The sequence below is a fragment of the Malurus melanocephalus genome, unplaced genomic scaffold, assembly GCF_030028575.1.
Source record: "Malurus melanocephalus ecotype Western Australia unplaced genomic scaffold, MMel_1.1 scaffold_554, whole genome shotgun sequence".
In the NCBI taxonomy this organism is placed as follows: domain Eukaryota; kingdom Metazoa; phylum Chordata; class Aves; order Passeriformes; family Maluridae; genus Malurus; species Malurus melanocephalus.
In genome coordinates, this window is record NW_026623786.1 from 36,102 (window position 1) to 62,987 (window position 26,886).

General features: G+C 38.6%; 1 protein-coding gene across 3 annotated transcripts in view; it reads left to right on the forward strand.

Annotated features, from left to right (window-relative positions):
• TXNRD1 (thioredoxin reductase 1) overlaps positions 1-20,987 on the forward strand; it is a 34,041-nt gene extending 13,054 nt beyond the window's left edge. For all 3 annotated transcript variants that reach the window (XM_057382210.1, XM_057382211.1, XM_057382212.1), the window contains 12 exons: positions 2,387-2,459; positions 2,569-2,688; positions 3,477-3,619; positions 3,730-3,845; positions 5,202-5,427; positions 7,516-7,608; positions 9,333-9,409; positions 10,998-11,154; positions 13,219-13,326; positions 14,625-14,720; positions 16,189-16,323; positions 19,447-20,987. In XM_057382210.1, the coding sequence (XP_057238193.1) occupies positions 2,387-2,459; positions 2,569-2,688; positions 3,477-3,619; positions 3,730-3,845; positions 5,202-5,427; positions 7,516-7,608; positions 9,333-9,409; positions 10,998-11,154; positions 13,219-13,326; positions 14,625-14,720; positions 16,189-16,323; positions 19,447-19,509 (1,407 nt within the window). In that variant the 3' untranslated portion in view covers positions 19,510-20,987. The remainder of the gene's footprint in view (positions 1-2,386; positions 2,460-2,568; positions 2,689-3,476; positions 3,620-3,729; positions 3,846-5,201; positions 5,428-7,515; positions 7,609-9,332; positions 9,410-10,997; positions 11,155-13,218; positions 13,327-14,624; positions 14,721-16,188; positions 16,324-19,446) is intronic.
• The last annotated feature ends 5,899 nt before the right edge of the window (positions 20,988-26,886 follow it).

A 26,886-nucleotide genomic window follows, 5' to 3' on the forward strand; every position in this document is an offset into this window, starting at 1 on the left:
GAGCTGGATTGTTCCTCCCATCAGGGGGCATTTATTTTTTCTGGAGAAGTGGAGGAGGTCATGGTGGAAAGAAAATAAGGAGAAAATACGTTTGGATTGGATTCATACTGAACCTGGTCCCTTAGAAGTACTTCTGTTCTAAAGGAAATGTGCAGGGTTGAACGATGGATTGTAGGTCCAGTGCCTTTTTTTTGGTAGTTTACAGCTTTCCTGTCAATAGGGACACTGTTGTCATGGTGTAGGATTGAGGATTGAACATAAGATCTATGAAAATTCTGAGAAGCACAAAGAGAAGCAAACACTGGTTTKCAGAGGATGGAGATGTTCTGGGACAGGAGAGAGTAACAAGAGGAAAAACAGAGCTTGCAGTAATGCAAGAAGAGTTTGCAGTAATAGGAAGCCAGTTGGTGAAGTTTCCATAGGGAGACTGACAGCTTTGCTCTGTACATGTGCTGTGTTGTGAAATTACAGCAGTGATGTTTATTGGATCATTTTTCAGCTGTAGGACAAGAAAAAGTGTGCAGTGGGAAGATAAACTGCCTTGCTCCTTCAGCTGGGTGTATAAAGTGTATTGATTCTGAGTGTTCTCAACTGATGGTTGAGCAGAGCAGAAAACTGCAGATCAATAAAGTCAACATCACTATCGGTACTAATGTGTGCATTTCAAATCTCTTTCATGTAGTTGAAGTGAAGCTGTTTCACACACATCAACCTCAGACTTTTGCTTAGATTGTTCAATGTTTTTCTGGTAAATTAACRAACAGTGCTTTAAAATAGCCCGAACCAAAACAGAAGAAAAACCCCCCAGCTACACAACTCTCATGTGAAATTCCAGCTATCCACACTCAGGTTTGCAGCATCTTGTCTAGATTGGTTCAATGTGTGCTTTTCACTGTGGCACATGCAGCTTTGTGTGCACATCTTCCTCTCCACATTGTGCTTAKTTTGGAGCTCTGTCTGCACAGTGAGGGCTAACCCTGCCAGGCTGACTTGGCAAAACCCAGCTGCAGATCCAGCCTTGCAGATCCAAGGCTGCAGTTTCAGCCCTAAGCAGCCTTGCTGTGTTCCTGCAGCTCTGCACTGAGCCCTGGAAGGTTTGAGAGCCTACAGGGCAGGTTTATGGCTGTGGGAAATCACTCAGCASGAGTGGGGGTTATATCAGTGTGGGATCTGTGCCCGGGTGGCGATGCAAGGCTGGGCTGTGTTATGTGATGTGTAGCAGTCTGAAACTCTATGCATTCTGCTTAACTAACCCTGCAAGAGCCCTTTGGATCAGTGTTTATTGCCATTAAAAAGGAGCTTTAATGACACCTCTCCATCCCTAAGTGTCCTTCTGAGGAGCTTTCTCAGAGGTGCTGCTAATGGATAGAAATTTGCATCATAAAGATCTTGGCYGACCTAGATCTTTATTGGAAGTGGAAATCCAGCACAGCAGTAGTTTCCAAAGGTGTCTATAASCTGTGTTGTTTAGAATATGATTTGCATTTTTCATGAAGTGAGGCACATTYAAAATTGGAATTCTGATTGTCAGCTGTTAGGATTAACAAGTATTACTGGTAACAAAATGCTGAAGGCTGTCCAGCTCCTCCCAAACCAAACCTGTGYCTTTAGAGTAATATCCTGTGCCTGTAGTTGTTACTGCTTGTATGTCTAAGAACTCATCACATGATGCCAGCATAGTTGTGGCTACTCCAAGTAGCAAAGTTAATCTGCTTCATCTCATGGGAGGAATCTGCTGTTGTTTCTCAGCTGCACAGAGCTTCCCAAAGTGATTTTCCATAGYAGCAGTTACCACTGTTGACTTTGTCTTTTTCTTAAAAAGCACAAAAGGAGCAATGAAATCAGCAGATCATTCTCAGTGTCATCATTTACAGACATTAATTGTAGATTTCCTGATGAAACTTCTTAGGGGAAATATAGAATCATAGAGTCATTAAGGTTGTCATGCTTGGCCATGTGACTGCTTATGTCATTGCCTAATGTGGTTTCCAACAAATGTTGGAGAAACCATCTTTGAAGGAAAAACTGGATTAATTAGGAATTTATTAAGTATGTTAAAAGTAAATGGGGACATTGGGAAATAGTCTGRACAAAGTGACAGGATGGAGGATTGAAGAGGAGGTTGGACTCACGGAGTCTCCTGTGGTGGTGCCATGCTGCTTTGTAGCAGGATGAATGCCTTTTTTTTTTTCCTTTCATCTTTTTTTTCCTGCTGAATGCACAGATGAATTCAGAAGATTAAWGACTGTCTGCCTGTTCCCTTGCAAATCATTCATTGTTACTTAATTAAAAGTCACAAAGCTTTTCAGCAATGCATGATGTTATCGYCTACTCCAAATTTAACCTCTAATATTTAGATATGTGTTTTATTTAATTTGTTTTGCAGGAGGCTGCCAAATAYGATAAGAAAGTGATGGTGCTGGACTTTGTCACACCTACACCTCAGGGAAGCTCATGGGGTAAATTTCTCCTCATTGCAATTGTGCTGTAAACAAGTTTTACTCAGAGATCTGATTCTCACATTTGAAATCTGCCACACTGATGTGAAAACCTCTTCTTTCCTCTCAGGTCTTGGAGGAACATGTGTGAATGTGGGCTGCATACCTAAAAAATTGATGCATCAGGCTGCTTTACTGGGACAAGCMTTGCAGGATTCACGCAAATTTGGATGGCACTTTACAGAGGAGGGTAAAGAAGGACACTTTTTTTCAGTTTTGTCATTTGCTCTGAAAATCATGAGGTGATTCTCATAATCAGGTGCTTGTTGAACTGAAGCATGTGCTGGCTTGAACAACGTGAGGCAAATTTGGAGAGATTACATGTAAATTGAGATTACATGTGAATTGAGATTTCATGTAAATTGAGATGCTTTTCAAGTCTAAAGTCATGGGGCTTATTGCCTTCATGTTTGATCTTTTTATTAATAGCTTCTGATCATGTTAGTCATTGATGAGACTGTTGTGTGAATAAAAGCAATAAGGTATTTTCCATTTCTGAATGTACCACAACATCTAAGGGACTACCCCAGAATGCTGCCTGGCAGAAACTTCTGAGAGTTGCCAGCAAGGATTTCTTTTCCCCAAGTGTCTGTCACTACTATGTAAGAAGACAGATTTTACTTTTTATTATCTCTGATACGCATGTTTATAGGATTATGATTTATTTAGCCTGTAATCTTGTAGTGGGAAGCATGCAGAKGCATTGTTTTCATTTGTTGAGCATTGTCACCTGCTCACAGCAATATCAACTTGTCAATAATGCAGAAAATCTTAATTTTCAATGTTTTAAGTCATACCTCTTGACCTCTCCTGTTGCCTGTGCTAATGTAATTGTTTGAATTTCAGTAGATTTGCCCTGAAATAAAACAGGAGTAAGACAAACCACAGGACATTATAAGAATCTGAGAATACGAGTTTCACTATGGAAAAAGAAAAACTCAGTGTAAAAGATGAACCTCCCTCTTTTGTTTCTGACAGTCAAACACAACTGGATGACCATGACAGAATCTGTTCAGAATTACATTGGTTCACTCAACTGGGGCTATMGGGTTACCCTGAGAGACAACAAGGTCACGTTTGAGAATGCATACGGAGAATTTGTTGGGCCACACACAATCAAGGTACTCCACAGCTSTGTCTTCCTGTGGTGTTTTCTGAATGGAGATGATTTTCAAATAGAATCATTTTTCCCAGGTAAAACATTCACTTTGCACTAACACTTTGTCTGCAGGCAACAAACAAAAAAGGAGTTGAGAAGCTGTACACGGCTGAGAGATTTCTCATTGCCACTGGTGAGCGACCACGCTACCTGGGCGTGCCTGGAGACAAGGAATTCTGCATTAGCAGGTAAAAATGGGAGAATGTGGAGTCATTCCTTGCATGTAAATGCTTCCCCACACTCAGGAGCATGCTCTTGGAAGAAACCTCCACCCTCAGATATCAGTAGGAATAGCATAGCTGCTGATGAGGTTGGTAGAAATCTGTCTTAATGCATTGGGGCAGTCTTGAAACTCAGCAAAGGGTTTTTTTTTCCAGCTACTCAGTGAAGATAATTCAACTTTGAAGTGAACTGCTTTCAAGTGTCTGGTTAATTGCTAATGCCAAGCAAAAATGTTATAGGAAGATAAAATGTGTTTTCATAGCAGAGTAACTTCTAAGTTGCTTGATGTAGAAAAAGAGGTTGGAATTACAGGCTGGCAAACCTAGAGWGATGAAATAAATAACTGGCATAATCTCTCTGAAACCAAAACACCTTGTGGTGTTCCTTTCTAATAARTAGTAATGAAATTAAAGATAGCAAATAATACAGCCTGTAAAGTGGTGCTTTAAAGGAACTTCAAGGTGGAGGAGTCAGGAATCCCAGAGTTAAAGGCTSTCAGATTGAGGTTGTCTGTGTGATCTTCACTGAGTTCCTGGGTACAGGAGCAATGCTGCAGCCTTTAATTGCACGTTTTATTTCACCACCCCAATAAATTTTAGATTTAAATCTTCAGAGAATTGTATTGCCAGACTCTAAGTGTCTGCTGAGTAAGTGTGATGCCTCCATCACCCCTGGCTTTGTGGGGGAGCCCTGGTTTTATAGCCTGGGTCCAAATTGTGGTAGAACTGATGYAGCCTGATGAAGCAGTTGAAAGAAATGAAAAGCAGGAAAAGGAAYATATTTTCCATAATTTCATACTTCCATCTTTGCCTGTTACTGTGGTTTGTTGTGGTTTGTTGTCTGTATAATCTGTGTGTAATAAAATGCTTTAGCAAAAGGRTAAGTCTTTAAAGTGATGATGGTGTTTTTCTCTTAAACCTGAACCCTTCCCTCTTAGTTCTCAGGAGCTAAAATTTGCAGCAAAATATTCAAAACAATAGTCAGAAGGGGAAAAAAAGCACATATCTTTTTTAACAATTCATCCTAGATTTTTGTTAAAGAAACCCTCCACATTTTTTGTGGTGATTCAGAGTTTTCATATTCGGTTTTTTTTTTGTATGTGTATTCCTAGATATAACTTCTTATTCTGTCACATATTGATCTTTATTCAAGATGAACTTCCAAAAAAAAATTAAGCAGGGTTTTTTTTAGTGAGCTGGAAAAGGAATAAAGTTCTATTCTTACAGAAAAAAAATAGATAAATATAAAGCACAGTACAATCTTCTGACTGCCTCTATCTTTCTTTTCCTTTTCCCCTCCTTTTTCATTTTTTTTTTTCCCAGTGATGATCTTTTCTCTCTGCCTTACTGTCCAGGGAAAACCCTGGTGGTTGGAGCTTCCTATGTTGCCTTGGAATGTGCAGGATTTCTTGCAGGCCTTGGATTAGATGTCACTGTGATGGTGAGATCCATTCTCTTGAGAGGATTTGACCAGGATATGGCAAACAAAATTGGAGAATATATGAAAGAACATGGAGTCAACTTTATCAGGGAGTTTGTRCCAATCAAGGTAGGCTTAAAGTGGCTAAAATTGATTAGAACATACCTATCATAATGTTTTAAGATGTAAATTATTTTAATTAATACGAAGTTGAACTTATATTATGTGCTGTGATATAAAATGGGTAATTTTTTGTTTTAAATTAAGTCCATGAATCTCAATTAATTGAAAAGTATGATTTAATCTTAGTATTAAAATACTATGAGATTTCAAAATTCATTGTTTGTATCAGAATTAGTTGGGTTAGTATATGTTGCATTGAAAATGTTACACCTGCTCGTCCTGGTTCTGCAAACGTTGAATATACTTAAATTCAGCAGTTGTCCTGAAATCTGTGAAACTCCTTACAGGCCCATAATTAAACAGATACATAATTTCTYCTAAGATCAGGGTCCAGTGCATCAYAAATAGYCACATTTTTCATTGCCAGTTTTCAAATTCTCAGCTGGCAAATAGTGTTTATATGCCAAGGATCAGTGGACTATCCAGAAAAGTAAATGGGCTTTAGAARTATCCATCTGTATCCTCTGCATGGCAGAGTCCTTAAATATTTGCTCAATTTTTGTTGAATTCAGTCAGAGTGCTCGTGCAGCTAGTTACATGTGTGTATAGGCACATATACAGGCAAATTCAGGTTGAATTTTATATCTGTTTAAAAAATTTTGGAGCTTTTGTTATGCAAAATTGCTCTATCAAAGACTTCAGAGGTCCTAACTATTTTTCTTTATGTTTTTTTTTTCCCAATAGTGCTTAATTATTTTGAAACAGCAAATCATGCATTAARCAATTTCAATTTGGTGTTAAACCAGCGTGTTACTGAGTTTAACACTTTGGGGATTAAAACATTAAATTCAGTGAAAACTGTTCATTTCCCCTCTTTGCAGTACCAAGAGCAGCTTTAAAAATGCTCCTGCCAGTTCCCACTGTGGCTCTGAGCCTTTCTCACAGAATGAGAGCTGCTGTGAGAAGTATTTCAAGGAATTTCATTTTTGTGCATATTTCCATKGCATAAATCCCATGCTGTATGAAAAGCAGGGATGATGATGGTCCAGCTTTTGTTTCACTCAGTTTTTGAGGGCTCTAATGGGGGATGAGAAAGAAGGGAAGCTGTTTTTACAAGCAGATCTGGCTCCTCCAGATGCATCCTGTGATGAGCAGTCCATTGCCACAGTCACAAAATTCACTTTTGTGTGTTTTACTCTGTCCCTACACTATATGTCTTTAATTTTAATGAGAATAAAACATTTGGCCCTGGTGCTAATGGAGAATATCCTTCAACTTATGTTGCTGGATAGGCTTTTAGCAGGTTTGCTCATCTCTTTCAAACATTGTGTTTGAAGTTATGCATGTTGTGCTTATTAAAACCTTTCATTTGAAGAAAAAAWWTGAAAATAATATATAATATTATAAATAATATATAAGTAATGCTGCATTTGAACAGGAGCAGTTTGGCATACTGATCCTTTAAGGATGGTAAGGTGGCAAAGTTGGCTTTTTTCAATTAAAAAACTGGACAGGAATAAAAACATCATCAAAAATCTTGCTTTTTCTGCCTCTAAATGCTGAACATGAAGTGAGACTGAGGGTGTTGTTGAGAAATAGCTTTTCCTCTGTAGGATGAACACTAAAATTTCCCAGAATTAGGTTAAGTGTGGCACTCTCACATGTCTCATTTTTGTACTGCTGAGGGCTCTCTGTGGCAGTGGCTTCCCATGAGTGGAAGGAACAGTGGCACAGTTGGAGAAAATGTCTGATGGTGTTTCCATGCCTTGTAAGAGTTTCTTTCCTACTCTCCTCTTCTGTACCCAGTGGATAAAACAGGTGGGCTTGGACAAGAACTTAACCATCAGTCCACTTTTATAAACAGAAATCAGGTTTTATTGTGTTGGCCATAAGAATAAATGCAGTACATAAACCAGCATATTAATATATGCAAGTAGAAATGGAAAGAATCTTTAGAATAAATGCTTAATTTTAGTTCATGGTTAAACACTCTCAATGATATGTGGTGGGAAAAATATAAATTTGAATATTTTTATTTGAAACTAAACTTTTTTTTTTTTTTTTYYCCACCATTCAACCCCCAAAATGTTGTAGGTTGAGCAGGTTAAGGAAGGAACTCCTGGAATACTGAAGGTYACAGCMAAGTCCACAACGGGGAAYCAGATAATTGAAGGAGAATACAACACTGTGAGTCCTATCTATGTGCATGAAGAATGTGAAATAGCCTTCCAAATGTTGAGATTTGGTGAGGTGTTTTCAGCCACACTTCAGATTTTTAATAATTATTTCAGTCATGACAATATGCTAATTGCACACAATCAGCAGATAATTAATCTGAAAAAAAATAATTCCAAAGTCCATGGTCATTATGCCTTGCCAAATCAGTTTGCATGCTTTTGAAACCTGTTTCTTAGCTTAGGGRTATAGATGAGCTTGGTCACATGGAATCAACTGCAGCAGTTTTTCCCAGTGGGATGTTTGTAATAAATGATAACTAATGATTTATAATAGCTTTCACAGTAATTAAGGCACATTTTGTAGTCAGCACAAAAACAATGGTCTGTGCAGAAGTTAAATGGGTGGTGGCATGTCRTGTCAAGAGCTGCTGTTCACACATCTTCACAAAAACAGTGGCAARTCAGTCAGGAAACTTCATTAGAGACTGAAAAGAGGAAAATTGTGGTCTGCAGGTATGGCATTGTGTGTTTGATTGACTGTTTCCATCACACCTCACCCCACTCATTTTCATAGGCCTTGATGCTGAAAGRACAAAAAAAAAATTTTGAGAATAGAGTATTTGGAGCTACATGAATGCATAAAGACTGCCCTTTGCCAGCCTGATACTTCAGACTGCAAATCCTGAGTGCCAGTGGCCTCATTTACCTGTACAGGGCATCAGTCACCCYCTAACAAGGACACCCTCAACACAAGTTTAACAAAGATTGCAGAGCCCAGGATTGTAACACTGGTTTTATTTTCTAGTCCACAATAGTGAAAGCTTTTTAGCAAGGAAATCTATACCATCCCTTCATTAAGGAAACTTCTGATTYCTTATTGCTACATCTTTCACTGAATGTTGTCACTCCTCACAGAAGCTGTGACCTGTAGGTGCTGCATTTTAAGATCCTCAGCTGTGAAGATTTGTGTTTGGTTATCTACAAGGCTTGAAGGAGATCTCAGGATTCCTTCAGGACAGTTCTTAGTTGTCATATGAGAAGCATCATATATATTTACCTGGGCAGTTGTCCAAGACTAGAAAGCATGTAGCAGTTTTCCAAAAGTTGGAATTTGATTTGCTTGTTAAGATTGCAGAGTTGGTAGGATGGGTAAAATTTGTCCTGGTCTGAACAAATGCTCAAAAAAAACAAAATTAAAAAAATACATTCTTTGACAGTGACTTGGCTGAGAGCCTATATAAGTAAATTACATTTTCTGATTAAAAAAAAAATACAATTTTATGGTATTTTTATTTGCTTAAGCTTCTGATTTTCTTTCCTAAAGAGCCCTTTCCTTATGRAGCATTTTGAGGTCACCTGATCTGGCAAGGATATAAAAAGGATATCACACTTTGATATAAAACTGGAAGGAACTAAAGAATTTGTTAAGAATCTTTATTTAGAATAGCTGATTTGTTTTAAATATTCTTCAGGTTTTCTTTTTTTAATTTTTTTTTTTTCTAGGGAAAGCTATTTAACTACTTTTAACCTTAGCATTAAAATCTGGTGTTGTTAGGTCRTGGTGATAGTGTGGCTTGTCTTAAACTCTGTGAATGTACAGTGAGTAACAAATGTATTCATCTTACTGTGACCAGGCCTTACACACAAATCTCTAGTATATATTGAAAATAATAGCCTGAGGAAAATACAATTTTGAATTTTGAAAAATCAGCAACGTGCACTGCTGTTCTGCAGGTGCTGCTGGCGATCGGACGAGATCCCTGCACCAGAAAAATCGGTTTGGACAAAGTGGGAGTGAAAATCAACGAAAAGTAAGGACAGATGTCAGTGTGCCACTCTCTGCTGAGCTTGTGTCATGTCCTGTKACATCCAAAAAGGAGAGACATCCAAAAGCTTGGAGGAAAAATTTGTCCTCTCTTTGAATTCACTTGGATGGGAGACTATGTAGCAGGTAGCTGCATTTTCCCCCACAGTGCTGCTACATTTGCTTTTTTTTTTGTTGCTGAAATGGCTATTTCTAATTCCTGGGAGAAAAGAAGTGTCTGTTCCATTCTGTCTAGGTTCACTGATCTGTCTTGTTTTCTTCCAGTTACAGGATTTTCTAGGATCTGTTGTTCCTCTTATTCTCTTTTTCTTGTCTCCTTGCTTTAATCACCTCTTGGGGCAGAAATCTGTTTGTTCATACAGGCTTTTAGAGCAATGAGTTTTGTTTATATTTTAATGTAAATGCTGCTATTTGTTATTTTGAAAGGTAAGTTTCAAGTGGCATTCCTTAACCTCACAAGTTCTTGATGTGTTTTAGGTTTTGGAGGAGTTTATTTCTTGCCTTGAAGCAGCCCTTGGGAACAATCCGTGCCTCCTGTAGGACTGTATTTGATGTTTAATGTAGTGAGGTTGTTGCACCAGGGAGTGGAGCTATCAGTAACATTTTCAACATTGGTAACTAAAATATTTTCCAGGCATGTGGGTCTTCAAAGATCTTCCCTTTGAAGAAAAGACATGGGACCATGAACTTGACACAATGCAGAGTTTTTATATATGAATACAGTAACTGATGATGTCAAAGTGAACAGTTGTGGTATTCCAAATAAGTGGAAACTGTGCTCCTCTCAAATTTTGGTCCTCAGTAGAACAGYACACATCTTTCTGATGTCAGGACACATATTACTAGCTTAGTAGAATGAACTATAAACTTATTAACATAAACTGTATAATTGTTAAGTGCAAAATTGGATTTTTAATATGGGAATTGCCACTGGTCTCTCAATGAACTGTGTGRCTGTTTCTGTGTCTCTCTGAATAGGTGTCCCTGTTACATGTGTTTCCTGTGGTGATTACTGCACCATCTCATTTATTGATGAAGTAGGAAATATTAATAATTAAAAACTTCYATTAGCTCAGTGCACTCACAGCTAAAAAGCGTGCTGGCTGTCCCTTAGGTAGGGTGTGTAGCAGCCTGACCTGTCTCTGTGCAGGAGCCTGAAGGATRAGTTTCTATCAACAGCTTCAACTCCTGGACTGAAATTTCAGCAGWGGGAAAATTGTTTTGTCCTGCAAGTGGAGTGGGAGAATGTCTCTTCCTGTCATTCCTGGAAGCTGCTGGCAGAGGGTGTTTCAGGAAAAGGTTTATGCCTCACCTCAGTGATTCAGGAGATGAATCACAGCTCCTCAGGTTTCTTCCTCATCCAGGGTGTGAATTCCCATCATTTTAGTCGAATTTGCCYTACTTTATATTCCTGCCCAAGACTGTAAGATTATGAATATGAATTCTTTCCCTCATACTTCACATACAAATCTTTCTCTTCAAGCTGGGGGTCCTGACTCCTGCAAGGTTATTTACACCTCCAATCTTCACAGCAGAACTCTYAGATCTTTTCCTCTTGTTCATTCCAATTGCAGAACGGGAAAAATTCCTGTCAACGACGAGGAGCAGACAAATGTGCCATATATCTATGCTGTGGGAGATATCCTGCAGGACAAGCTGGAGCTCACACCCGTGGCCATCCAGGCAGGAAGGCTCTTAGTCCAGAGGCTTTATGCTGGGGCAACCACTAAGGTAAAAAAACCTGCCACTGCTCAATTTCTGAGTGCAGTGTGCGAGTCTGCTTGTTTATAGAAAACACAGGCGAATTTTAAGGATTAGCTTTGATGATCATTTTAATTTTTCCCCTGGCAAAGATATTACTGCAGACGTGTTCTGCTAATTGTGTAGGATGAAATTAATACCTTATGGATTAAGCAGTAGTCTTTTTTTTTTTTTCCTATTAAGAGGGTCTATTTTTCTCTCAGAGTATAATGAAACTAACAGAGATCAATCATTTAACTTGTTTTTAATTCTATTGCCTTCCCTAAAAGTCAGCAATCTTTCCCATCCTGTTAAGTGCTTTAACACCRATTTAAAGGCAGCTTACTAAACCTGCCTATGGTCCCCAAATAGGGTATAATAAGAGTTTGTGATGCTCTTAATTTTCAATGTTATTTCCACTAATTTTATTCACTTCTCATCTGTATGTTTTCATGACTATACACAGTCCTAATTGTAATTAAATATGGACACAAAGGCTGATCAGATGTACCAATAATTCAATATCAATAACTTTGTACCTGAGTAGTTGAATTAATGGATTCAGTGCTTGTATTTCTTAGCAGTGAAGGTCTGGGTTTCAGCCAGGCTGTGGTTGTTCAAATGGGAATAATGTGGGTGCTCATTGACACYTTATGTTAAAAGCAGGAGGAGAGGTTTTTTAAAACAGTTCTTTAAAGAACTGTTACACTGATATTGGTGCTTGTCTCACCTCCATAACCACATGGCATGACCAAAAARGCTTTTCTCTTTCAGACCCTGCTGTATTCATAGCAAGTTCAACCACCAGTCACATTTAGAGCTTGATTGAGTTGTTTATTTTATGTTGGCAGGTATTGCAGTAACACAATCCTGAATCAGTGTTCATCGTGTCATTGAATTAGCCAGGCAAGGTTTAGGAAACTGTAGTAGAAGCCAGATTTTTTTTGTTGCTGCAATGCTATGGATATGTCTTAATTTATATTTTATGCCAGAAAAGTCTCTCAAGGTGTAAAAATCCTTATGCTGCCAAAGGAAGCATCATCTCATTCACTGAATCCAAGAAATGAGTAACTACTTAAATGGGAACRTGGCTCACACTGCCTTTGTAACAAATCTGGAAAAGGTGATTGAAATGTAATGAGGTGTTATGGATAGGTGGGGAAGGAATAACAATCAGCATCTTAGTTAATCCCCAGTCACAAAGAAAATTAATTCGAGTTGAAATATGTAGAAAATAAAATAGCTAGAAATGAAATAGAGCTGCCCAGCCTGCCAGTCTGCTATGGCAGAATGATTCATCTGCTGGCTATGGGAAGGAAGGGCAGTGGATGGTTGTTAATTTTGAGTCTAGTAAAGGCTTTTGGCACTGTCTCTCATGCCATTGTCACAGACAAATTGAGGTGGGGTGAAAAGTGGCTGAAGGGATGGGCTTGAAGGGCTGTGACCAGTGTGACAATGGGCAGCTGAAGGCAGGTCACTGGTGATGTGAAACAGGGCTGGACACAGCTCCAGTGCTATTTAACATCCAAATTCATGGAKCTGCATGATGAGCACAAGTGCACCCTCAAAAACTTTGGAGATGATACAAAACTGGGAGAAGTGACAAGTTTTCACTGTCCCCCCAAATGGCTGTACTTCATGCCTTTGGTTCTTTGGCATCMCAGCTGATGAAAAATGAGTTTGGAATGGTAGTGGTGCCTTTGCAGCATCCCCAACTCAAAATAACATGTTCAAACAGGCTACTTTTTATCTCCAGTTCATCCTGTGATTTGGTACATTTTTAAAATGGGGCACTGGATTTCCTTTTCCATTTAATCTGTGCTTACCAATGTTAGTGTGGTTTTAAATCGTCTTTTTGTTTTGCTCTAATTAACACCTCTGGAATGGAAAAACACAAAACTGTACCTTAATTTAAGACAATTTAAAAAAAAACAAACAAAAGAGCTTTCAGAATTGTGAATAATTGAGCTTTTCTTCCTGTGTTTCAGACTGCTGTATGCTGGTTTTATTACTGATGTTGTGTGGGTTTTTTGTTTTGTTTTGAATGCCATACAGTGTGACTATGTGAATGTTCCAACTACTGTATTTACTCCTCTGGAGTATGGAGCCTGTGGGTACTCTGAAGAGACCGCAATGGAGAAATTTGGGGAGGAAAACATTGAGGTAAATGCCTTAATTTCATCTGGGTTTTAGTTTGTAATTTAAAATAATGTTAAGAGTCAATTAAAATAGCATTTTGTGCTCTGATGTAAGGGCAGGAGGTGAGTAGGTATATTTTTTGTCTTCCTTGGCTATTCCTGGACATGTTATAAAAATAATCCTCAATTCCAATAGCTCTAATTGTAGATATGTTCTATTTTTGGCAAACAGGGGCTTGAAGGTGGAATATTTGTTTAAAAAAAAAAAAAAGAGAAAAAGGATTTCTTTGTGTCTGCAAATACTTCAGGATAAATTTAAGCTGGATATGTGCTGGAAGCAATACAGTGGTTTTTATGTCAAAGTGGAGCTTTTGTACCTACAGCATGGCAAACTCTTTGCCATAGTGAATTTTACTTCATAAAGCCAAATGCTGTGCTCATTTTCCCTGTTTATTTTGACTGYACAAAGTATAGTATATATGTGCTTAATTGTCCTCACGTGAGTAATCCCTTTTCATTCCCTGGGATTGCTGCTCAGCAGTGAAATTAGACATAAATAAGCACTCAGTGCCTGAGGCTGTTCTTCCAAAATGCTGTACTGACCATATTACAGAAAGCATGAGGGGAGATCTCTCAATAACCTGAATTTTAGGCCCTGCAAATATCACCTGAGGAGCATTATCTGCAGAAATAAGCAGGTAAGTGGTGGTTCATGAAGTTGAGAATTTGCCTCCCTCTCAGGTGACATTTTCTGGATAGGACTGTGGAGTTAAATAAGAGTTTATTATTATTTTATATTATATTATAATTTATTATTATATATCTTATTTATTATAAATAAGAGTGGAGTTAAATAAATGAATACAACCCAAAATGGCAGCGTGTAAAACACTGTTTACCTGACCACAGGGCAAAGGCTTAAATGCCTTTCTGCCCACAAACTTTGTGTATACCCAGCCACATTTTTGTTATTGAGTGAAATTCTTGATGTTATTCATGAAACACTGACTTCTATATTGTGTCACCTTATTGGCTTTTTGTTATTGCAAGCCTCAGTAAGATCATTGAGCAGCTTGTAATTTAATAAGAGCATGGTGAACTGTGTCCTGGAAGTGTAATATTCTCATGGCTTCCCCTTTTAAAATTATTGGATGACACTAGTATTTGTTTTGTGGAGATTTTCTTYGGTATTCATCAAGGGAAAAAATTATCATGATGATTTCAGGTAATCTAAATGTTCTGTRCATAGCTCATTACTGAGGATAATCTGGCAACTTTTGGAAGATCATGCTTGGAAATTTTTAACCTGTGTTTTATTTCTAGGTGTACCATAGTCATTTCTGGCCCCTGGAGTGGACTGTGCCATCCAGAGATAACAACAAATGCTATGCAAAGATAATTTGCAATATTCGAGATAACGTAAGTGCATCTTTCTTTCAGGGAAAATGGTATCTGWATGTTTATCATAAGGACTGCTGATGATACAACAGCTATAAATAGGTTGTTTTTAACAAATTYAAATTAATTTAAATTTGCCTACCTTTTGAAATGCAATAAATATTTATAGTGATACAATACTTCCGTGTATACAAAACCAACCCCCAGTAAAATGCAAAATTCTGCCATTCCTGTTTGTATATGGCACTTCTATAAGGATATGAAAAATAAGAAGTAGAGATCTTTAAGACTGTTCATTAACTTTGAGAAGTGAGCAAATCAATGCAGATAAAAATGGTTAGGAGTTTTATTGGTTTATTCTCTCCTCCCCAAATGTGGACATTCTTTTCTGGGAGATTCTTCTCTCTGAAGTTGAGGTATCTCAGAAACCATCACAATTTGTAACCTCTCCAAAAYTGCACGTGTTCTTAAAACTCTTGAGCTTGTTCTAACAAGATAATTTATCTAAGGATAACGTATCTTGGCTGCACAAATCTCCTTTAGGGTGATAATGCCAGGATTATCCCTGGACTAGGATGAAATTTCCTGGCAATGGAAACATCYAGTACCTGCTGAAGCAAAAGCAAAAGTAGTATTGGTTAAAAGAATTGRTGTGCCCATCTCAGAATGATCATCATCTGTTCAATAAATGCAGTTAATTTTAATAACATGAATTATTATGAAGAGTAATGTGCTATGAAAAGGTATTCCTGTTAAGATGGTATCATAGCTATCTGTCCTAAACAAAAAACAACCCAAAACTTCCTTTACCTCCATTTATTTTTCCTTAGATGCAGATTTATCTTCCTGCAGTCTTTCTAAGCATGATGTCACCATTTTGTAAAACTTGCAAACCTGTTGGTTTTTGCCCATCTCCTCTTTCTGGAGGAGTTTGCAGTAGTGTGGAAGATATCTTAGAACCCCTGGCTATGTTCTAATCAAAATTGCTTTAAAAAATGCGGAGGTTTAATAGTGATTTAAAGTGTTTCATTAATTTGTTTTGACTTCATGTCCTGAAAATTTGAAACATGTTTAAACATCTAGGTGTAGGGCTGAAAGTTACCCTGGAAAAAAAAAATAGTTCAGTAACTATTTAAACTCTCATTACCTTGGTTTCATTACTATGGTTTTATATGGACATTTATATGGTTTTATATGGGTTTTATAAAGTTTGTGCTTTGGACACACATGATGCTTAAATTAAATTCATGTGCTTTTGATGCACTCCTGTGCAAAACTTTGTAAGGAAGCTGACTCCTGAGTTCCTGGTTGAATCTTTGCAGAGAGGGAATAAAATTACACCATCTCCCATCTGTTGGTGCTAATGATAGTTCACATTTTAGTGGTTACATTAATTTTTGATGTATTATATGTTATGAGTAAGAAAACCTTACACGTTGTCTAAATGAATTCATGACTGTGCTTGCATTTGATTACCTTTGGCATTTAGGAGAGAGTCATTGGTTTCCATGTCCTTGGTCCAAATGCTGGAGAAGTCACCCAAGGGTTTGCAGCTGCTATTAAATGTGGGCTGACAAAAGAACAGCTGGACAGCACMGTGGGAATTCATCCTGTCTGTGCAGAGGTTTGTATGCAAAGCCATCTCATAGCCCAGCTTTCACAACATTCTGGGSTAAGGTGYTGGAAATCTGAACAACAGAGCTCTATCAAAAAGGTCCAAATTTGTGGGAAAGTAGTGGGGAGGAAAGGATAGGAAATTGTCTGGTTTTAATCTTTAGAATTCTAACACTTGGTTTTAGTCTGGGATATTCAATTCTTTCTAAAATGTGTTCATTTGTGAAAAGTTTATGGTGTCCCTTAATCCAGTTCTCTATCTGCTGGGGAGTATAGATTCTTTCTCCAACTCAATATGATGAAGGCTTCAAATACTATTTCTGCTGATATGGTTGTCAAAGTCAGATTAGTGTGCTCAAAATAGGCTTCCAAACTGCTGCTGGGGAAGGGGACCAGCTACATGACAATTTTTCTGTTAAACTCTCTCCTCTTCAAGATYTTTATTCTGTAGGCCTTCAGTTCATGAAGCTACACAAACATTTTTTCYTCCATTTATCTTGCTGCTCCTCTTTGATGAAGAGCTCAGTTTTCTCTAGCAGGTGTGGCCCAGCTCCTCCCAGATGTAAATCAGAGATTTAAATCAGAAATTAATTTTAGCTGCATTAGGACYAGTTTACATCAGCTGAGGATCCCTGAAAGCTTGTTTATGACCTGTGTAAATCTTTGTGCAGAATCTCTGGTTGTGTAAAATATAAAGTATTACAAGGGTTCTGCTCTGCAGAAGTGACATCCACCTTTCTTGTTTCCTATTTTCATGGTGGTTTAGTTAAAGCAATGCAATAAGAATTCCATTGAACCATCTTCAAAGCATCCACAAAACAGATTCTGCTCTTGGTAGCACCATCTATGGTGTTTTTKGAGGCCCTTGAAGAGGGGCAGCAGKTCCTTATCTTCCCCTRTGTGGAGGGGGCTCTTTGAGCCAGACATTCAAACCTGTGAACTCAAGTGGGGTATTAGCATATGCAGTGTGAAGGGAGGATGAGAGTCATAATTTATTCTGGACATCTGAGCTGCTAAAATTGAAACTGAATAGAATGATGATTAGACATAATTCAGGGAGGTAATTTCATRTAATCATATTTGTTTGAGTGGCGGAGGAAGAAATTGGCTCAGGAGAAATAAGCTATTTAAAAGCTCCAGGGAACAGCGATCATTTTTAGTGACAGTCTTCAAAAGGGTTTTTTTTATGCTTTTCCTTAATTTAATCTCTTGAGCAGTAAACAAAAATCAAAGTGCAAGATGGCACTCTTTGATTAGAAAAATGCTTAAAAGCTGTGAGGAGTGAGCATATTGGATGAATAGAATGATGGATAATATCACTGTTGCTTTTGTTACATCTCTGTAAAAGTTAAGGAAAATGAAGTGTGATTTGAACAGGAAAGGGGCAGTGTCACAGGGTCAAATGCTGACATCTTCCCTGGCACCAGTGCTAATTAATTGCTGAGCTTCCTGTGAGACATGGAATTATTCCACTTGAAGAAAACCTTAAGACTGAGGGTCCCTTTCTCACTGCTTACAATTTAGAGCCAGATTTCACTTCTCTCCTTGGAGCAGCCTTTTTATTCTGCAGCAAACAYGAGTTCAGAGTAGAATTTCTTGCGAGGTGAAGTCCAAATAACTGCGAGCACAGAGCTGGTGGGACCTCAGCCCTCCAGAGAATTTAATCTCAGCCTCAACTGCACTGTGCTGCCTGATATTCAGGGGGTACAATTGAGCATCTGGGAGGGAGAGAAATTGTCTTCTGAAAGCTGGGGTGATTCTTTCAAGTAGATAATCGTGTCTTTCCAGCCATTGGGTCTAAGGTTTTGTCTTCACTTAAATAATGGGCAAATTCTGTCMAAAAATTCATGTTTCCAGTAATAATCAAACGACTCCAGCTGGCTTTCTAGAGAGAAGTGTGGTCCCCTCCCACACCTGGAGCTTGCAGTCTGGCCAGGAGGAAAGCAGATAAATTTTGTGCTTTTTGTGCTTTGGTCTTTTGAAGTGAAATAACAATAAATGAAGACTCCCATAAGTTGTCAGACTTTGGACCAGAAATAAAAAGTTCAAACCCCTCTCTCCAGACATACACTTTATTTTCAAAAGTCACTGTTTTTCTGCCACATATATTAGATATGCATTTGTCTTCCTGATTTGTGTATAATGCTTTATGTGCTTATAGAAAGTGGAAGAGGTTTATCATTTATTGATGTTGCTCTCTGAAGAGCTGCTAGCAGCCTTAATGCAGCAAAGCTTCTACACAGAGCAATATAGATCTGTCTGATCCCCATTATCTTTAGATATTTCAGTGCTATTTGCATAGTTGAAATGTGTATGTACTTTATTCTATGCTAAGTTTATTCTTCCTGAGAGATGGCTTTGATGATAGCTAATTATTGCAACTTTGAAGCATTTAGATAGCGGTGGTTCTGATTTTCTTTTTTCCTTTCTGTATTATATATATGCAAAACACTGCAGTAATTTGCATAGCAAAGTACTAGTATTAAACAAGTTTTTGTAGAATTTTTCTTCCTCARTTTTAATATCTGTTAATTTTACGATAATTGTTTTTGAATATGTTGTTTTCTTTAATGTGACTTGAAAGCAGTAAAGATTGGAATTTTTCACGCTGGTTTTACTGAGTGTTTTCAGAGCTATTGTCGAGAGGACACAGATCTCAGACATAATATCTACATCAGCAATCAGTTCCACATTTCTGTAATGTCTRGAAAGGCACAAAGGCAAAATTCTCTCCAAATGCCCAGACCTTGAGTTAACTTCACTTTCCCATASAAAGATGTTTTCTTTGAGCCATAAAGACACTTATTCATTAGGTGTGCTGGAGTTTATTATTGCTGAGCTTGTTCCTACTGTAAAAACTTAGGAACATTAAGACAAGAGGTGGTGTAAAGCCATGTGACTTCCTTAATTCTTTCTTTTCCTCTGTAAAGGGAAGTACATGAGGTAAATGAGGAGAACAAAAGTTATTTGTGTGTGTGCTGTTAGTGGCAAGGATTTTAACTGTATGATTTTCATTATTGTTTTCTTACTTTAAGAAATGGCTGCTGTTTTGAGTATCGTGCCCAAGTTAATCTTACAGGAAAAAAAGAAAATTAGCTATACTAAGAGTTTTTTTTTTCTGTTTTCTCTCAAGGTGTTCACCACCCTGTCGGTGACCAAGCGTTCTGGTGAAAGCACCACTGTGAGTGGATGCTGAGGTTAAAGAGCCCCATTCTTGCTGCTGCCAGAGACTGACTGTCATCACAGCATCCAAATCCTGAGATTCAGAAAGAAGGATTTGKGACAGCTGCAGAAATGAGAGGAGCTTTACCTGGACACTCCATCCYGAGGAGGAGAGCTGCTCACTCAGCTTTCAGTGGGAGCTGGTCACTGGTGGTGATGGGCTGGCAATTAGCAATGCAATGGGAATTTTGAGTGTCCAGTAGTGATTAGCAGAGCATTTCATCAATGCTTTCATGAAGTCACAGCCTGAAGCCTGCATTGTCTGGTGGGCACTGACAGAAGAACTGCTAGCACAGCTGGRCAGCAACTGTTTGGATTTGGCTTTATTTTTCTCTAGTTTTTTTCCCTGCACACTCCTTTCTAGTTCTTTTCAGAACAAAGAACTTCCTAACTCACAAAAATCCCCACAGGTTCAGATTATTGTATCAGGTAAAATTCCACGTGCTGGGCCATGACACAGCAAATGCAAGGTGTCCTCATGGAAAAGCTTAATGCCATCTAAAATTATGTAATTTTTGCCTTTCAAACTGACTCCATTGTGACTTTTTACTTAGAGAGCCTTATTTGTGAAAAAATTCTTCTCAGTGAGAAAGGAAAATTATTTATCAAGGCCTTTTGGTACAGAAAGTTGTTTGGTTTCTTCCCTGAAAGTAACAATCAYGTATCTAAAACAGATGTGATTATCTTTCTTGAAGTTTATGTGATTTATAATGAATCCAATTTGGAGCTGACAGAATTCCAGTGTTGAATGAATGATAYTTCCAAGAACTCTGTGTAACTTTATTAAATATGAGTGAATTTCTTTCTTTCCAGATGAGCTGTCATAAGCTGCACTGATTCAGGTCTAAACTGGCCACTGAACACAAAAGTGTTGAGATTTCCCTGAGATCATTGAGCCCATAGAATAAACAAAAAAAAACAAAAACCAAACAAACAAATCCTCCAACCAAACTCCAAAAACCAATAGTGAAATATCTCTTWTATAGATAAGGTCTAAAAGTTGTATTTAGTTCCACGTGTGAGATGTTTTATGTTGTTTAATTAAGAAAACAATACTTTTAAAACAGAGGTTTCCATGGAAAATACCRGATTTTTGACTATCCCTCCTGTGTTGGATAATCTGCATTTATAACTGTCAAGAAATAGCAAAAATCTGGTTTTGTGTCCCTCTCTTTTAGCAGAAAGGTTTGGATTAATTTCATGAAATGGTTCTTGGGAGTTCAGTAAATGGTGTGAACTGTGGCTGTGGGCAGAATGCCTTATGCCTAAATTCCTRCCTGGGAACAAATTCTTATATTTCTACTGAGATTTCTGAAATATTATTGTAAGTTATTTTTATAAACCCATACATAACTGAAGGATTTTTAAACATGCTTTGTATGGTATCTAGAGCAGTTTGTGATGTTATTTTTCTGGCCAGTTTAATAAATAAATTGAATATTTGCACAAGCAGATGCTCCTTTTGATGCCTCTTCCAAGCAGACACCAAGRCCACTGTTTTTTTTTYGAGGGCCAGAAGAGGCCACYGTGATAAACCCATTCTTATTTGGGATTATGGATTTTGGAGGTAGATATTCCTCTGAMAAACAGGATTTCAGCTGTTTCACTTGCATTTGTTTTGCATGTGAGAAGAACATACTTTAAAATAGAAGAAAATCAGGAAACAAATCTTTCAGTATTTGCACTTTAAAATATAAGAAAATTAGGAAACAAATCTTTCACTATTTGCACCAGCTGTCATCCATGTAACTCCTGAACCCAGCAGGTTGGGGAGTGTAGCTCATATTTAAGCACATGGAAGCATTTTTAAGCTGCTCTGTGAGAAATTCAGATCCTGGAGATCAATGTTTTATTTCCTGAAGGGCTGTGTGAGCTTGGCTTTGCAGGGCTGGACCTACATATGTCTGTTCTTATGGGTCATGTTATCATTAATGATGTATATTTCTGCACTGGAAATGCAGAATTGCTTACAATTCAGTAGTTGTTGAGTTTAATTATTTCTATTTTTACTTTAAAATTTAGAGACTTTTTTTTTGGTAGGTATGTTTCTATTAATTCCCCATCAAGAAAACATTTTCTGGGATGTATTTATGTCATCTGTGCATGATGATGGAGGTATATAATATATTATCACATAAGGATTCATTAAATGCCTAAGCTAATTATTCAATGTTTTTATCAAATTAAGTATGCTTTGGGTAACACATGCATTGGAAGGCACATACTAGAAAATTAATTAAGCTAAATGGCATTTACATTTAGGGTTTTTGTACCATGTACATTTACATGGCAGGGTTTTTGGGAACCTGTTTGTTTTCCTTTTATTTGACAAATGCTCCTGACCCCATTGTACAGGATTTGACTTTACAAATATGATTTCTTTTTCTTTCAGTTGTCCTTTTTATCTCTCTTTTCCAGAAGCTGGAAATCCTCCCAGTTACAGACTTGCCTGAGAGAGTTCTCCCACAGCATTTTCACATTTTAAAAATCATGATTCCTTTGGGTGACACCTCAGGGTGAAGGGAAGGAAGGAATTTGGGAAGGAAGGAATTTTGGAAGGAAGGAATTTTGGAAGGAAGGAATTTTGAAAGGAAGGAATTTTGGAAGGAATTTTGGAAGGAAGGAAGGAATTTTGGAAGGAAGGAAGGAATTTTGGAAGGAATTTTGGAAGGAATTTTGGAAGGAATTTTGGAAGGCAGGGAGGGAGGAAGGAAGGAAGGAATTTAGGAAGGAAGGAAGGAATTTAGGAAGGAAGGAAGGAAGGAAACTCCATGGTGTGAGGTGCCTGCTGGACCCAACACCACCAGTTTTTCTAAAAATAAAAGCTCATGGCTTGTTGTAATTTCCTCTGGGGTATGAGGTCCACGATGGTCCTGTGTGGCAGTGCAAGGGGGGATGCAGAGATGCCATACCACCCTTATTTATGTTTTTCCTGGCTCTGCAAGCACCATTTCTTCCTTAGCTKTGCAGCTGCTAAAAATAACCACGTTAAATTAATGACTTCCATTTGCATTAAAGTGTGAAGCTTGCACTGGTCACTCGAATGTGGCCTGCCAAAAGTGCTGCTTGTTGCAGATTTAAAGCTTRCATCCTTCAGGTTTCTTTTTGGTAGGTGAAGTTGGGCAGGTAATCCTGATTGTGCAAGCTTTGCTTTTTCTTGGAGCTGGGTCAGCTAGAATCCAGAAAAGGCAGAAAGGTGCCCGTGTCTGAGATGGGCAGCCTCCCTGAGGGCTTCAACAATGGACTTTTGGGTTATTTCTGGAGGATATTCAGAGGGCAGAACSTGTCCCAGGGCTGGGATGGGTGAAGATATGTCAACATGGGATATTTCTGCTGATAACTTCCCCTCAGGAACGCTCTGAGTAAGTCAGAAGCAGTGAGGCAGTGATGCTGCTAACCCCTTTCAAGGTGTTATTTTAATGAGTCTGACAGATGGGTATCAGCCTGTGTTTATTTCTGTGCAGTCTGGGGTACAATGCTAAAAGAAAACAATGGAAAATGCACAAGAGACACAGCTCTTGGGCTCAGATTAATTCCTGGGGCCAAGTGAAGCTCAGGGGTCAGGTGGGACAGACACTCCATGGGAAATGTGTTGGGTTGTGTGCACGTGAACCTTTCAATTTGGGAAGATAAAACAAAAAAAATGTGTGTCAAAGGCAGAGCTGGCTCCTGGCCAGGCTGGGGATGTGCACATGAACCATCAGCTGTGCACTCTGTGAAGAACCTTTGAAGGTAAAGYCGTGGTGGAAATCAAAGCAGCCTGRAAACAAAACCGGTGGGGAAGTTGCCTTAAAGCACCTTAAAGCAGTGCCTCTGTTTTAGACATGCTGCCTCCCACAAATGAGACAGAAGAAAAGCAATGCACTCAGGAAATGTGAGGGGCTGCTGATTTTCTCAGAACAAGAGGCTTGGTAACAACACCTATTTAAATGTTGCAGAATTTCAACACTCTGAGTCGATACATATTTATTTTTGCTTTAATCTGCTTCTTTCTTCTCCCTTTGTTCTTTTGCCACTTTTTTTTTTTGTTGTTTTAGACTTGTGGATTTCTCCTAGCACATGTTTTTAGCAGTCCTAAAGTCATAAAACTTGTGGGAAAGGCAAACAAGGAGCGAGGATTCACTGTTTCTCACTATCCAAGAGCTGCAAGTGAAGCACTCAAAGAAGGCTGAGGTTTTCTGTATTACACTGTCTACACAAGGCATGAATCCCTAAATCTGCACTGCTCTGAAATAAAATCCAAAGAGGAAATCTCTGCTGCTCRCAGTGAAGGCCCCATCTGTAATCAGCACATCCACTGTAGAGCAAAGCTTCTCATCCTGGAGAGGATTTCCACATTTCCTCGCTGACCTGGACTGAAGGAGATGCTTTTTTACTTCTCACTCTCACTGTTGAGCCAAAAACTCCACTGCAGAACACAGATTTTGGTGGCATTTGGCCTTTTCCTTGCAATGAAGAGAWTTGTGGATTGATGCTCAGGGAGATATAGACAGAGTGAGTTGTATCTTGCCCTTGGAGATCTTTTTTTTTTGTTACATTTAAAATAAAGTTTTATCTGAATTTTATGTGATGTGAGAGTTTGGCATGGAGAACCATCTTTATCTACCTGATCCATGTTCATTCCTGATCACCAAACATGACAGCAAACGGTTTCATTTAGYAGAATGTCATATCAAGAGTTGGAAATTTTCTCCTGCAAAACTGCTTTTTTTCTTCGATGCCATCAGTGGTACCAGCATGGCTGGGAGAGGATTTCTCTCACACTGAGGTGAGTCAGAAATGGAACCCACTYAAATGCCATCTATAATGCACATTTTTGTATTACTTTTGTTACATTTCCAGTATCACCCAAGACCCAAGCTGTCTAGTGKAATAGTACCAGTGGTAATCCAAATTTCTGGGTCATCCTGTTCTTTCTGCACAATTTGGAAATTGCAGATGTGAGTGCCCAGGACACAGGAGATGTTTTCCTGTGTGGGGACACTGATATCTTTCCACAGGTTATAGCAGAAGCCATCTCTAGAGCTTAAGATAAAAACCTTTTAAAGGGCTAAAATCCTGAAGAGACAAATCCCACTGGAGGGAACGTGAAGCCTTGACAGAACTGGCTGCTCTGGACTGTGATATAAGCACACACATTTCTGTGGAGGAGGGTTGCTGTGCCTTGAGTGGGGATGAGCCATCTCCACRGATCACTTACTTAATCCTATTAATATAAATGGAGAATTTTTTGTTGCGATGGCACCAGTCTTATTCCAGCTGGCATTAAAAGCTGTCACTCTGGTGGGCAGACAAGYCAAGTTAGGAATAGCTACAGGAATTGATTTACCTCTCAAGTAAGGCAAAACTATGTGTCACAACAGAGCATTGAGCAGAAATATTCCCTCTCAACCTCCCTCCTTCTCAGCCAGGGTGGMTATTCCATGCTGCCACCCAAACTTCAGACTCCAGAAGCCAACTCCAGCATCTCCACCTGTGTTCTTTCAGAGCCCAAGTTGGAAGAAGAAGGCTGCAGTGTGGTGCAAATAGGAAAATCACATCCTCAGTCAGRAAAAATCAGCACAGAGATTTCAGTCCAGCTGCACCAGATAAGGGATSTGACTCCTGCCCTGTCCTGCCCTACCTCAATATCCAAGGCTGACACTGCACTGATTTCTTCCAGACTTTCTTTCAAAGCTTGTCCTTGTAGGATTTTTAGTCTGTTGCTGCTAGTAAGAAACAATCTCTTTTTTTTTAATGGACTGTGAAGAAATAAAACAGTCTAAGCTCATATGACTCGTTAATTAAAGTCATAGTCAACAAGCGTAAAATTGGACACAGCCACCCAAAAAGGGTGAGTGTGCCAGTCTGTGCAATTCAACTTGCATTTTAAATCACATCTATTAATAGCCATCTTGTTTACAGAAAACAGACCAGCAGAGCAGTTTATAACTTTAATAAAATTTACAGCAACTTTTAAAAAACTTTTTCCTCACAAGTTACTCTRGGAGCACATCAAAGCTGACATTATTAGCTTGCCTGAAAACTGCTGAAAGCCACCCACAGTACCTGACTCTGGGATATATTTTTTATTGGTGTGTTTCCTGGAAGAAATCACCAGTTTAGTACAAGTCCAGAGCATTGTTGGTTATGAAGAAAGTGTTCTGGGAGTAAACAGACATTGGATAACAAAGACAATGATGTCCCAAAGGCAGCACATCCTCTTTCTTTCAGCTACAATGTGGAATTAGAGCTTCTTTGACTTTTGCATGTGAAATTAAAGCTTGGTTGCAAAATAATTCTGTTGGAAGTGTTAACTTTGCAGAATGAAATCTTGCTTTATGGAAGATATATTTGTATCTGTTATAAACAATGGTGCATTTTGAAAAGACAAAAAATAGCATTCCTGCTCCAAAGTGGAAAATGGCATTATTATTGGCAGTGGAAAATGTCACTGCCGTGCTGATAGCTGTTGACAGGTACTTGTCGTGGTTGTGTGCTGTGATGTGCTAATTATTCTGAAGTTCAATCAGATGGCATTTTGTGTTTTCATTTCCACTGTAAAAACACAGTATTTGTGACAYGTTGACAAGTGCGTGTTTAATTGCTCCGTGCATTTCTTCCAAGCTCGTGTGTTCCCCGCTCACTTTGTGAAGAAAGGTGTGGAATTAGCTCTCAGGCTACAGGGCAGTTTGCTCATTATTGTATTTTCAYTTCCTCTGCAGCGATAAATCCAGATTTACAAATGTAAAATTGTAAAAACCCACCTTTGATGCTGAATGCTGCCTCAACTGGATTGCAAAGCTGGAGAGTCCTGGCTGATTTTGCAAACCAAGAKAATGAACCACCCATGGTAAAAGTTTCTTTTCTTTTCCGACTTCTCTCTGCCTCACTTCCCTTCACAGGTCTAGAACCTGAAGAACCTGGGAAGAAAAGCAGGGGCTCATCTGAGAGAGACAAACTTTGAGCCTAAATTTCAGTGTGCCTTCCCTGGAACTTGAGCTGGGGGAGGAAAGGATCTGCTGTTCAAGTTACAAGCTTATGCAACATCACAATAAGCTTGCCAGGATCCTCCAGCAAAGAATGTGCAGCCATGTTTTAATATTTATAGCCTATATAAAAGTATAGGGGAAATTATTTAATTAGAAATAGGCCCCTATTTCTCCTGTCCCTTTTTTGCTGGTGCAAGGGCCAGCCATTGGTGTCAGAGATCCTCACCTGAGCCTTCTGCTTTTCTTTTGAAATGACCACAATRTTATTCCATTTTTCTGCTTTCTAATGCTGTCTCTTTAAAAATGAATTTTTTTCCTCACAAGACTAAGTCAAATGGGTTTTGATGTGTTGGCTCTTCCTCTGGTACTTGAGGGCAAAT